This window comes from Amblyomma americanum, chromosome 5 (assembly GCF_052857255.1).
Source record: "Amblyomma americanum isolate KBUSLIRL-KWMA chromosome 5, ASM5285725v1, whole genome shotgun sequence".
In the NCBI taxonomy this organism is placed as follows: Eukaryota; Metazoa; Arthropoda; class Arachnida; order Ixodida; family Ixodidae; genus Amblyomma; species Amblyomma americanum.
Window position 1 is genome coordinate 41,859,626 of NC_135501.1, and position 13,711 is coordinate 41,873,336.

Consider the following 13,711-nt stretch of genomic DNA (forward strand, 5'->3'; position numbering starts at 1 on the left):
GAGTCTTCGCTGAGGGCGCCCGCGCGTACCTGGCGCAAGACCAAGGGGTCTGCTATGGGCCTGCCCTGGGTGAAAGCTTGGCTCGCTGCACGCGACGACTGCCGCAGCGGCATCCCGTACCGCACCTTTAGCAGGTTTAAATAGTCCTTCATAGCGAAGGTGAGCGGCGCGCCTCTTTTTTCGATACGAATGCGCGTCAGCGTCTCATTCAGTTCTCGCGCGATGCGTGATCTTCGTAGGCGGCCCTCTCCGATGAGGAGGGAGCGCCACTCGGCTTCCCGCTCATCCCAGGGCACGGGTGAATCACTACGGGCGCCATTGGCACTCAGCGCACGTTTTAACGAAGCGACGCTCGACGCGTCTGTCAGTATGCTGGAGTCCATTCGCCACGTGTTCACACGTGGGGCGCACCCGCCGAAGTCCAGCACTACTGACAGCGGTCGATGGTCTGAGATGCGCGGAGTGGCCCTGGGGAACTCGAGCACACTACAAGAGGTGACGAAGCGCGCAAGCTCGGGGGAGGGGGGAGAAACTTATCTAGTCTGCTGGCGGACTGTCCTCTTTCCCAGGTAGGCCCGAAGGTGTCGCCGTGCTGGGACACCCATGCATCAGATAAATGAAACTGGACGCAGAGGTCCCGCAGTGACCGTGCTCCGGCGTAGGGCCGACCTTGCCCGGGGCCGTGCATATCTCGCGAGGGGTTGAGTACACAGTTAAAGTCACCTACCATGAAAGTGGGGTAGGTATCGAGGAGAAAAGAATCGAGTGATTCAAAAAATTGCGAAGAATCGTTCCGTTGTGCCGGCGCGTAAACCACCAACGCCCTGACACGTCTGCCGTTTAGCGCGAAATCGATGGCCAGCGTGCGGCCGTCGATCCCGTACGTACAGTGCGCGCCAGAGCGCAGGGAGCCGTTCAGAAACACTACACCGACACCACACGAAGCGGCGTCAGTGAGTGAGAAGAACGCGGGCGCGAGGAAGCGGTCCGCAAAGTTGGTGACATCACGTGGGTCACGGAAATAACATTCTTGGAGGAACAGAATGTCGACGCCCTGCGTGCGGGCGAAGTGCATCACCTCCCTCTGTTTGTCTAGTGATCGAAATCCCTGAACATTCAGGGAGAGGAGATGCACGGCCGCCATTGCGAATAAACAGGCCGCCGACATTCTCTTTACAATTCTAGATATCTCCGCCATTGGCGGAGTTGTCCGCTCGCGCAACCTTTTTCGGTTTTGACCGAGAGGCCCCTTCGGGAGTGGCATCGGAGTCTTTGGCCAGTGATAGTGCATGCTTGGCCGTTGACCCTTTGTTGTAGTGCGGGTCGGTGGTGTCTCTTACCGAGTCACGCAGGGCGGTGTCGGTAGGCAGTGGCGCAACCAGGGCGTGGTCCTTGGATTCCAGGGTGGCTTCGTCTGGGGTGTCCGATGGCGACCGGCGCCGCCGTCGTCGTCGAGACGCACCTGCTGCGTTCGCCAAGCCGGGTCGTGGGAGTTGCTCGCAGCGGAGGTCCCCTGTCAGGCGGAGTGTCGCCTGGCGTGAGGATGCTGTGTCGTTCTCCTCCGCCCAATTGCACAAGTCGCTATCGCTAGACGATCCTGAGGTGAAGAGCGGCGGGAGGTCGCTGTTCGGAGCGAACATGACAGACTCGGTCGAGTCCCCGGTGTCTGCCGACTGCTCCCCCGAGGGTGCGGTAGGCTCCGGCTCGGGCTGGCTCTCAGCAGCATGGTCTGCTTCTGTAGCAGGCGTGTCGGTGTCTTGGCTCGATGCGGGCACTGCAACCTCCTTCGGCGTCGAAGCGGGAACAGGGTTCTCGGGCTGGGGCGCCGCAGGCAGGTCGGGTTTCTTCGGAGCGTTGCCGGAGGCAGCAGCCGCCGCGTAGGAGCGCGGGCGAAGGCAGTCGGCCGTCGCGTGTCTTCCGGAGCAGCGTCGGCAGGTCGCCTCGCACCCAGCCGTATCGTGTCCGAAGACGTCGCAGCGGGCGCACCGTGGCGTCCGGCAGGCCGCGTCCACGTGTCCATCCTGGCTGCAGCGGGAGCACACTTTCCGCACTCCCCGGTAGTCGAACATGACTCAGTGCCCCTGCACTGTCATGAAGTTTGGAACGGCCTGCTTCATCTCCATCTTGATGAGGCGTTGGCCGTTTCCTACGTGACGGCGTCCCTTGAGCGAAGGGTGGGTGATTTACAGGACTTTCCCGTAGGCGCTCAGTGCTGCAGCTAGCGCGGCGTCCCCGACGAAGAGCGGCACTCGGAACGCCGTCACGACGACCATGGATGGGCCGACGCAGGCGACAGGCACAGAGGTTCCATTCACGGTGAAGGCGCCCTCCGCTAGCAGCTTTTGTGGCGCCGCGGCCGAGGGCACGGCGACACAGAACTTCAATCATCCTTGATGCTGGAGGCTTTCCAGCTCTTTGGGGAAGATTATTGCTTCCAGGCCGTCGACGACGTCGTCGGCCGTTGCGTCAGCACTGAGCACGAACAGGAAACAGTGCGGCGTAGGTGGAGGCGCCCGGAACTCCGGAACAGCAGCAGGACCGGCAGGAGGCATGATGGCAGCTCGGGCAGCGCCAGTCAGCTCCACCGGATCAGGAAACGGCTCCCGGGCGGCCGGCGGGCGGCACGGCGCCAGGACGGCGATCCCCAAGGTGGCCTACAAACGTAGCACTGCGCAGGCTCCTGTCCGGATCGTACGGCGGGTGCCTCAACGTTCTTCCCAGGAACCAGCACTGACACTACGAAAGGCTGGTGGATGTTAGAGCCTCAAGCTCAACGTGCCTTTCAAGAGAAATTTATTGGACTGAGAACAAGCAGGGACTCTCGTCCCTCAAACAGTGACATAAAAACGACATAAGTCGTCGGTGGTACAAATAAACAGCACTTGAGAAAAACACATGACAACAAACGCATATGACAAGAATGCACATGACTAGATTGCACTGAAAAGGTTCTTCAGCGATGTCGCAGAAGTTCACGTCGTGAAGTTTGCCGCGCACTCGTGTCACTTGTAGTCCACGGCACACAGCAGAACCACGTGCACACAATTCTGCCGGCGGCTCTAGCTCAACTAGACAAGACGGCCCTCCAATGATTCTACATGCAATTTTAAAGCTTTTGCAAACAAAGAAATTAGGGCGGTCATATATCGAGTCCCGGCCTAAGCTTCGATAACCAATGGAGGTAGCCACAGCCCCTGAGGTTAGGCCCAACTTCGAGCCCAGGGCTTGGCTAAAAAGAAAAAGAAACGCATACAAAAAACATTCTGAAAACCCTCTCCCCTGGGGGGGGGGGGGGGGAGTTCTCGTCCTTTTTGCTTGATGCTTTCCCCTTCCCTGCCGCACCCGCACGTCGCCTCTCGAAGGAAGAAAAGTTGTTTTTCAGCTAATTGGCGTTACCACTGATCCACTGGCTCACCGCAGGAATGTCAGACGGCGGAGAACCGCGACGCTTCGGTGCCATCGAGAATGCCAAAAAAGAAGAAAAAAAAAGAGGCCCATCGCGGAATGCGAGGTGGTCCGCATTCTGCCGCAGTGGGAATGCTGCCTGAGACCAAGCGGCGCCACGTGCTCGTTGTGTGCGCCTTGCATGCTTTCTTGGCGCGCTTAACAAAGCCAGGTGTCTTCGGCCGTCACAGTGGTCAATCAGCCAGTTCCTCCTGCGCCTTTGCCACTGCTTGCGGGGGTAGGGGGGGAGGCACACGTGTAGGGGGGGAGGAGCGTATACCGGAGGCCCGCAGTGACCGCAAGCCAAGGGATTAAAGAAAAATGTACGCGTTGGTGAAGCGCATCCTTACATCTGGGAAATAAACTCTGCGCTGAAACTATATCGATAACGCTCCACCATTTCTCAACCAGAAAACAGTACACTACAGAACACATAATACAGTATACCGAGTGTGTCACCTAAGATGCTCTGTAAATTTTTGGAATAGGCTTTTTGAGTTAGAAGAGCGCTTTTTTTGGCATGCGTTAAAAGCGTCCTAGTATATCAGAATACCGCTAAGACGCGCCAATTAGTACGCTGCTAAAACCAATACCGAATATTTAACTTATTAACTATTAGTATCAGGCTCCTTATCGATTGAAAGGCGTGTAGCCCACTGTAACTAATATCCATATTAGTTTTTAGAATTTATGAAAAGCAATTACCGTCGGCGCTACGGCCCCCCCCCCCCAAAAAAAAATTCGGCTACTTCGACGTGCTGCGTGCACTGGAGGGGTCGCTTTTGCCTGCAAGCTTTTCTCAAGTGCATGGATTTCTGGAGCCATGCAGGCAGAATTTGTTGGACCACAGTGCCGAGCGTAACTCGGGTTTAGGAATTCTGAAAACTGATATGGATATTACTTACGATGGGATACACACCTATCAATAAAAAAGGAGACTAACAGTAATAGTTTAAAAGTTATCTTGGTGGTGCTAGTTATTCAGCGTGCTATTAGTACGTATTAGCCGCATTCGTATGCACTACACAGCTGCAATTGCTGTGCCGAAAAAGCGCTCTTCTATATGAAACGTCGAGAGGTTTGGCCTGTCGTAAGGTGCGGGCTAATGTTCGCTTGAATTTGCACACCATGGCATTGAAGATGCAGCGATGGCGTAGAGGTAGAGCGTACGCCTTGCGTGCGAGAGGACCGGGGCTCGAATCCGGGAGCTGCACAATTCTCCACCGGATTAAAAAAAAAACTCCGCGTGTTGATGGAATTGCGTAACCAGGTCTGGGGTGAGGCCTGATCTAATAATAATAATAATAATAATAATAATAATAATAATAATAATAATAATAATAATAATAATAATAATAATTGGTCTTTGAGGAAAGGAAGTGACGCAGTAACCGTCTCATTATCTCAGCGGACAACCGAACCGCGCCTTAAGGAAAGGGATAAAGGAGAGAGTCAAAGAGGAAAAGAGGTGCCGTAGTGGAGGGCTCCGGAATAATTTCTAGCACCAGAGAATCTTTAATATGCACTGACATCGCACAGCACACGGGCGCCTTAGCGTTTTGCCTCCATAAAAACGCAACCGCTGCGGTAGGGTTCGAAACGGAGAACTCCGGATCAGTAGCCGAGTGCTCTAACCACTGAGCCACCGCTACTGGTGTAGTAGTTCGCTAGCACCTGCTGTATGAATAAACCAATTACGGCAGGCCTGTCAGGTAGACAGGCCTGCCGTTTAATACCATCTGCGAACACGTAGGTAACTTGTACCCGTCACTCAGACTAACTACGGCAAACAGAAATTAACTTTTGGGTGCCATTTGTCATGAGACACACTTCACGAGAGGGGCACTTTTTACATCTTCGAAGGTATTTAAAAATATATAAGAACATCTGTAGATGAGCATCTTGTGTAGCTTCATGGCCTATACTCGCTGTAATATATGTGTTTGACTAGTGGTCTTGCTTCTGTGTAAACGTTCTGTGGCATAAAATTTATGTCACTGATGCACATGCATTATTGTCTTCTCTTAGCAACAAGTGTACGCATTGCTACTCTATTTGTATTTTCTGATTGGCTCGAATTGTTATCACGAAATCGATTCAGTTCATGCTTTGTTTATGTCATATTGTTTAGTGTCATTGTCTGTCTCATATTTTGCTGAAGATTGTGTGCCTAGTCAGGCTTGCTGCCTTTTGCTTTGGCTTCCCTTTCATTTTGAAAATAAACACCAAACCAAACCAAGAGCATGTCTTGCCTATGAGGCCCATTTGAAGCCAGTTAAAGTCTCGTGTCACTTCTCCTAACTTCGCAGACCGGCTTCTAGGCCCCCGTGGCAGCGTCACGACCTCTTTCTAATGCCGCCAATTGGCGTGTAAGTGCAGTGAAGACTGAAAAAAAATTGCGGTAGCGATTTTCCACCAAAATTTCCGTGCATTTCACACGGAAGCCTCAGGGGGCAAAAACTAATTTTCAGCGGAGCACTACTCCAATAGTAATCGACCCACTCTCAGAAATAGACTCATCTTTCGTTACCACTACGGCTAACAGCTACCGAGGCAATTGAGTTCTTTTTCCAGCAATAACAGTGTCACAAAATTCGGCGCATATTCGAAAAAACCGCGCTGCGTGTAAGCAATCGCACCCGCGTGCGGTAAAAGAAAAAAAAAAGCAGCGGGCAAGGACCCCTGGACAGCACGTAAACCTTGCGTGGGCTTTTCACTCAGCTCGCCGGCGGGGCGCAAAAGTAAACATAGCCACGCGCGGCGTCGATTTCTCTAGAATGTCGGAGAAGTTTCTGCTCGTTGTCGACGGAAAGGGGGAAACCTTGTCCGCTCTAAAGTGATACCCTCTTCCTTTCGCTCCTGCGCCGAAGACTCAGCGTGGCGAGAATGACCTATATTTTTCTGGACGGTGATTTCCGTGCTCGACCAATGGGGTCGCGCGCCCGGCGCGAGAAGGAGGAGGAGTTTGTGCAGTTGAAGCTGCGTGTATGTGCGCGCCTGCCTTGGCGCGAAGAGCAAGCAGACGCTGGCTGCACCTATAAATGCGGGGCTGCAACGACTGTCTGTTAGCCCGAGCCGCCGTTTAAGCTTCCGAGAAGCCCGCCTGCTCGACTCCCTGGAGAACACCACTCGCCCAGCCCGGACCAGAGAGGCAACGGGCGCCAACCTGCGGGACGGCCCCGTCGAGCTCTTCAGGTCGTCGGACTATCGCAGTGCCTGGTAAACAATTCGTGTTTTGGTTGTTTGTCTCTCTATGTGTTAGTGCACTTTAGGTGCAAAGGTTCTGTTAAATTGTAATCTCTTTCGATTGTTACTTTGCATGAGTTGCTTTGTATTTGTAAATCACTTCATATCTGCTCGTACGAGTGATAGTGAAATCCTTTGTATCGTGTCTTCGCTGTATAAACTTTGTTTTGTTTTGTGAACATTTGGCTCTGACCCATTCTCTGGCTTGCTACTGGCGAAAGCTGGGCACCAAACGACCAACCCCCTTGCCACTTGGTAGCTGGTCTCCGGCTGAGCTTGCCACGCTGTGTCGAGGGCCTCTCCTTTGTGACCGAGATCGCTACCCCCAGACGCTCGAAGGGTGTCTGGGAGCGCATACAAATGTGCGCGAAGTGGTTACAGTCAGTTTTACATAGTTGTTATAGCTGGAGAAAGAACTGAAGTTCCTCGGTATCTGACAGCCGAAGTTGTAGCGCTTTCATGCAGTTGTAGCCTTTTACATGTGCTGATTGCGTGCTTCGGTCACCCGATGTGTTTAGGTTTTTGTCTTGTTTTTTTCTCAGTTTATTCCTCGTGTTTATCGTACAGCTACGTTTTGTTTTTGATTTGGGTTTTTATGTTGTGCTGCATTTCCTGGCGCATGCTCATAGAGTGAGAGGTGTTTATTCTACCACGCATCAGTTGCTAGTCTGCTCTTGCCTTGTCATGTTTTCCTTGTGTTTTTTCGTGTTTTTTTGCGTAGTTTTTAGCTTGATAGTTACCAACTGGCCAAACTTTCTACGTTACGGAACTCTTTTTCATAATAAGTTCCCTGGTGTTATTTTCTAGAGTAAGCCTGACTACCATATTTTGAATTTTTTCTTATTAACTTATCAGCTGAAATGTACGTGGGTCCATACAAACACATCCATATCGAAGTATTCATCGCACGTGACTAAAATAGTGCTCTTTTAAATAACTTGGTAAATGACTGAAATTCCGCCGGGATAAACCAAAACCGACGCTGCATTATTTCCGAAGAAGTTAACATGCTTACTCCGCCGTAGGTGTTATGTAAAAAAGATGCTCCCATGTTTAAATTCCTTGCTTATGCTCGAAATATCTATTCTGTGGTGCACCACATAAAGAATGGCTATAAATTACCCCTAAAAAACTAGAGGGGCTTAAGCTCCGTCTATTGTACAACGCGATAGCCTTACCGGGGTAACGCCCATATATGCGGAATTGGTAATTCTCGGCTTTAGATAGCCAGAACCGGCGCCAGACAATTTTTTCCGACATGGCGGTACTAACGCCCTCGCGTGAACACCATAGCAATGGCAGTAATTCGCAAAAACAAAATCTCTACAGGTCACTTACTGCCTCACAAACTGTGCTTTTCCTACAGTGCAAGTTAAAAATATCTTGAACTAATTACTACAAATGGCCAGAGATGGAAATAGCACATAGGATACGTCGAAAAAAGGCAATGAAAAAACTGAGTTACCTGTGAACTCTTTTAGCAGACAAAATGTACATTATCGAGCTCGAACATAATTGCGCTCTTGAAATGACTTGAGACAACACTGGGACGACACAAACACTGGTGCGCAATAAGTTGCAGTTATTTGGAAGCCCTACATACACACAAACATAACTGAATTGGGAAAGGTACAATATAAATCGCAAAGGTTAATTTATAACGCTCGTGAATGGCACGCATCTCCAGCTCAGCTCTTACAAAATGGAAATGGAAAACCGGACCTCAAGGCGTTACCAGGAGGGGATGAAACTTTACTCGCTGTACAATAACCAGTTAGGAATTGATAAAACACTTTACATTGAAATAACTAAACCGCGCGCAAAACGTTGCTGTTACCCTAAAAAGGTTAAACAATATTCACGGTAAACTAATCTCTTTAGAGAATCGCTCTTTCGTTGAGCGGTTCTCCAGTAGAATACCTTGTATGACCCCTGCAGAGAGAGGGCTGGTTAATGATTATCTTGACAACACAATGTGAACGCGGGAAGGGGATGCCTTAGATCGCTTGCCAACGTTTCGACATGAGGACTTATCTTGGAGGAAGGCATGTCCTCTTATTGAAACGTTGCCAAGCCCCCTGAGGCTTCCCTATTCCTTGGTCGCGTTACCTGCTGGTGCGCTTCAATGTACAAGTGTATCATCGTTCTCTCGCGCGCCATCCTTAATGTCGAAATGCGTTAGCAATATTATTTGCTGGTATTTTGTTTGAGACCGTGCCGTAAAGTTAAATTGCCTTTATGCTGATTTTCATGTTTTCCTTTTTGCAAAATGTGTTTTTTTGTTTTCTATACGGCTCGCTGCTTTCTGGCGTGCAGCTCGTTTGTCTTTATGGTTACTTTCTATTATCCTAAGTGCGTAGTTCTTTCTGATCCTATGTATGACTTGTATGCCAATTCACGCCAGAAGCCTAGTGCTGACGCTAGCAGAATGCCTCTAAAAAAAATGAAAAAAAAACTCTTAGGTGCATGGTTAGTGCACTTTCTTGTTTTAGTGATGTGAGTAGTTTTATTTATGTTTTATCATATATACCAACGCACACACCAGTCTGCCATAATGTCTAAATCACCCTGCTAGATTTGTGAATCACAATTCGCACTTACTACCTATGTGCCAACTCAAAATGTAATATATAGGACAAAATGAAAGCTTTTTTGCACTGAGCCTTGAGATAAGGTAAGTGGTAAATATTGCGAAGAATAACCGTTCAGAGCAACAGCCTGTCTTCGTGATACAAAGTGTTCGGCAATCCGCTCTGTGTTAATACTTACCACCTTTTTATTTTTTGTTGCTTTGCAATCACTGCAATCCTGGAGGTGTAGGGTGAGCAGGGTTCAGTCATGATTTTTTAAGCACTACGCTACTGCACCTCAGGCGTGGGCGTGGTCTGAACTATTTTGTAAAAGGCTACAATGAACGATGCAGTTGTGTGACGTTACCGACAGGCTTTTAAATTTCCTCGTATGCTCGCGTGTTTACATTGCTTTGGTCTCGCAACACTGTGGACACTATGCTGAAATTGTGATGCAGTCGAAGATGTTCGGTACTAGGCTCACCACGTTAGCTTTCCTAATAAAGCTGCTTCTAAGGCCTACCTCGCTGCTGCACCCACGCTGGGCATTTAGTTTTGGACTAGAAGTTCTATGGGGTGGGACATCATTGTTTAAACACAGGTCCCACTCAATTCTCCATCTTATGGCACGCAAAAAACCTGCTCCATGCATTGCCCTGCAGCAATTTTAACTAAATAAATAAATAAATCCCGGCCCGTCAACGTGCATCATATAATGAACCTAAAGAAATCCTGCAACTGTAGTGGTGTCGTGAGCCCAGCAGCCGATATCTGGACTCCGTTAGTCTCCCTTGACACGTGACTCACAAGACCGTATCCACACGCTCTAGCTCAGTGAGGGAGAGAGAAGAAATCTTTATTTAAATCCTGCAAAGCGTTTCCTCTCCACCATTTGCTGGTCGCGATCGGGGCGGCTGATATAGCTCGCCGTAATGTAGCAAATTAGCGCCATAAAACTTTAAAAAGTTGTGCGGCATTCAATTAGAAACTCTACCAGAGTGAGCAGACGGGAACGCGGTACTTGACAAAGCGCCAAGACGTCAGTCCTGCTTCAGTCTGCTCAAGAGAGGCGATGGCTACGACCTGCAGACAATAGGTTCCCGCAGTGGAACCCGCATTCATAGAGGCGAAAGAGGCATAAACACACCTAACTTGTGCCCCAACCTTCAATCTCACCAAGGGGAAAAGTTTAACACAGATAGTCCGGACATAAGAAGAATGAAAACTTTTCCAGGTTGTCAACACCAAAGGCTCTCTGGTATCTCGAGCATGAATTATTTTTTTTTTTAGTTTTTAGTCATCTTGTACCGTTTATGCAACAGCAAAGCTCCAATTGAATCCATAGCCATGACCTAGTTGCGGATCCGAGAAACAACAGAAGGTCCAGTTTTAATTTGCAGAAAACGAGGACGCCAAAAATGCGCATCAAAAATAGGCCGTGTAAGGCATAACACAAGCCGCAAAACGAATAACAAATGAGAAATATCGCTAGTTTACATTTGCGTCATATAATAATGGTGGAAAAGTATTGAATATATGCGTTCAGGAGTCTAATCAAGCTGCCTGAATGGAACGCCTATATACAGTTTCAATGGAGCGCTTCAGAAAAACATTATGTAGTAGACCGCAAAAGAAGACCCAAAATTAATATTTCTCAAGCAATGCTTTTTCTGCAGTCTACTTCAAACTCTGAGCTAGTTGTATATGCAGCGGTAACAATGATAGGAAGACCACTAAATTTGGCAAGACCTTGTCCGGTGTATTTAGGCTAAAGCTGTGCCTAACTGCAGTTTTTGTGTGCCTCGACGGAACTTTAAAGAATATAATCGGAAGTGAATCATTGCTTTCTATAACTCTGCACATAACTTGAGCTCTTTCTACTAGTTACAGTGCGTTTGCATGTGGCATATGAACTGAGAACAGAAGTGCACGCTAGCCTGATTGCTCGTGGAGAGCACCATTATTATTAGCGCACGCTAATTTGCGGACAGATTATATGTTCCAAGTAGGTTAATTAGTGCGACCACAACATAGATGGTTGTGAAAAATAGGGAAAATTAAGATGGCACAGAATACCACAATAAAAAAATTCAGGTGGCTTGGGTAAAGCGTTCTAGTCATGTGCGACCTCCGAGCAAAGTTACATAAATGCATTTCTGGGTGCTCAACTAAATTAAACGAGGTGCCTGAATAATTGTGTGAGATATCTTGGGCGCGCCTAAATATGATAACCGTGTGCAGGTCTGTGTGTGGCCTTGCTCTGCGAGTTTGATGCCCTGCCAGACATCGGCCATGCCTGCGGGCACAACCTGATCGCCGAAGCGTCCATTGGCGCTGCACTCGCCGTGCAGGAAGCCATGAAGACTCACAGCGACGTCCACGGCAAGGTGAGAAACTAAGTGGGTCGGGTGGAATACGTTGAGATCTTGCACAAAATGTTTTGCCTTTACTAAATCACGACTCGCACAACGCATACACTTGTCAATTCTTTTTTTCCAACCCATGCCTTAATCGATCAGCTCATAGTCCTGGGCACGCCAGCAGAGGAGAGCCTCGGCGGCAAGGAACTGCTCCTCAGCAGAGGCGCACTCCACGGCATCGATGCGGCACTCATGTCGCACCCGTCGCCGGCGGATGCCCTGAGGCCGCCTTTTGCAGCGTCACAACAGGTCAGCATTTACGGGTTAGGGGGACGGTTGGGGGAGGGGGGGGATTCATCGATACTGCATGGAGGGTTGTATCGGCGCCCTCTTCTCTGGGAGATTGGTGTTACTGTTGCAACCGCCAGCCTCGCCTCATCGCATTGCAGACAGCATTTCTGCAGCGCTCTCTGTTCATATCAGCCGCGGAGTTCTGTCTCAGAGCGTGTGCAGCAGTATGTGTATCATGGAGTTCTAACGTATGCCGCAGCCTTTCTTTAGTCAGGTCGCGATGCATAGTCGATCTATTACGATTAAAAACTGTATCGACACAAACTCTGGCTGGAAAACCATATGGGAATACCGTAAGCACGACAGCAAGCGCGAAACCGAGGTACACGCTGGGCGATCACAGCTACAGCGCCAAAGCCGGGCAGATAAGAGCGGTCATACTAATAATAGAGATGGGTTATGCGCACCTGAGAGGTAGAATGATCTTCTGAAGCGAATGGAGATACATGTAGTGCAGGAAGCACTGACATTGGCGGCTTCTTTCGATGATCATTTGGTGCTTTCAGTTCTGGCCTGGTGGTTTGGTGGTGGTCCGTATTGGTTTCGGGAAGACTGTATGGCTACCGTAGCGATGGAAAAGTACATACATACATACATACATACATACATACATACATACATACATACATACATACATACATACATACATACATACATACATACATACAATTCTTTCGCTCATCAGCTTGCATAATGCCAGTTCTATGTACTGGCAACCAGAAAGGTTTTCGGCGCAATTGCAAAAAGCCTGAATTTCCTCGCTGCCTACTGGCTCTGCTTTCGTCACGTGAGAAAAGCAAAGAGAACCCTACATTTCGAGGTTGCGTGTTAGGAGTTCCTGGAAATTAGGGTTTTATTGCCCCAGGGCTATGAACCCTCTAACCGAAGTCATCGTGGTCCGCTTGGGGCGTTCTAAGCACGTGGGTACCCCCCTGGAGTGCGTGCGGGCGCTAGAGCGTGACGAAAGCGCCCAATACTGGCGTGCCACGCATTTATGGATGGGCGAACTCCGGCATCGAGCCACTGCAAGTGTTCATACATGCTGTACCCAGGAAGGGTACGGGGGGAGGGATGTTGGTCATGGGTGTTTACAGGAAGTACTACAACGGTGGAGGCAGTGCGGTGGGTCGAATGCCAATGCATAAGTTGCGTGTGCCACCACAGGTAAATCTTTCGTTACCTTGGGGTGAAGTGACCACGCACTCTATGTTCAAGCCGACCATGACACGGGACCGTTGCCAAAGCACGAGTGACCTAAGTACATTTACGTCGGCGTTCCGCAACGTACAATCGGCCGTCATCGACGAACTCAACATGATGTTCGCCGACATGCTCGATTGCATCGGCAAATGTTTGCGTGACATAGACAACTGTTTGTTGCCGTTTGGCGGCATGGACGTGATTCTGCGCGGAGACCGGTGCGAACTATCCTGGGACCGCCAGGACTCAGGGTTTGGGAAGCCGAAGCGGAAAAGACTCGAAGATGCAGCCCTAGAAGCAGCCAAATTATAAGCAAGGCGTAGAAAACACGAAACAGAATCGCGGCAAATATCCACCGATCTCAGATCTGTTGGATCTGATTGCGTGATCGCCTGGCAGTTTTAATCAGAAAGCATAATATCTACTATTAGCACAAGAGCCGTCCGCCGCCGTAAATGGCACGAAACTCGGATGATGTCATAAAGACGGTGTACGATGTCACAACACATGCAACCGAAGATGTGTAGTCATGAACGATAA

The 13,711-nt window shown here is 49.5% G+C and overlaps 1 protein-coding gene across 1 annotated transcript in view; it reads left to right on the forward strand.

Moving 5' to 3' along the window:
* Positions 1–2,553: 2,553 nt before the first annotated feature.
* Positions 2,554–13,711, forward strand: part of LOC144133798 (xaa-Arg dipeptidase-like) — a 31,615-nt gene continuing 20,457 nt past the window's right edge. The window contains exons 1-3 of the mRNA XM_077666895.1: positions 2,554–2,662; positions 11,502–11,647; positions 11,780–11,929. Of these exons, the coding sequence (XP_077523021.1) occupies positions 2,554–2,662; positions 11,502–11,647; positions 11,780–11,929 (405 nt within the window). The remainder of the gene's footprint in view (positions 2,663–11,501; positions 11,648–11,779; positions 11,930–13,711) is intronic.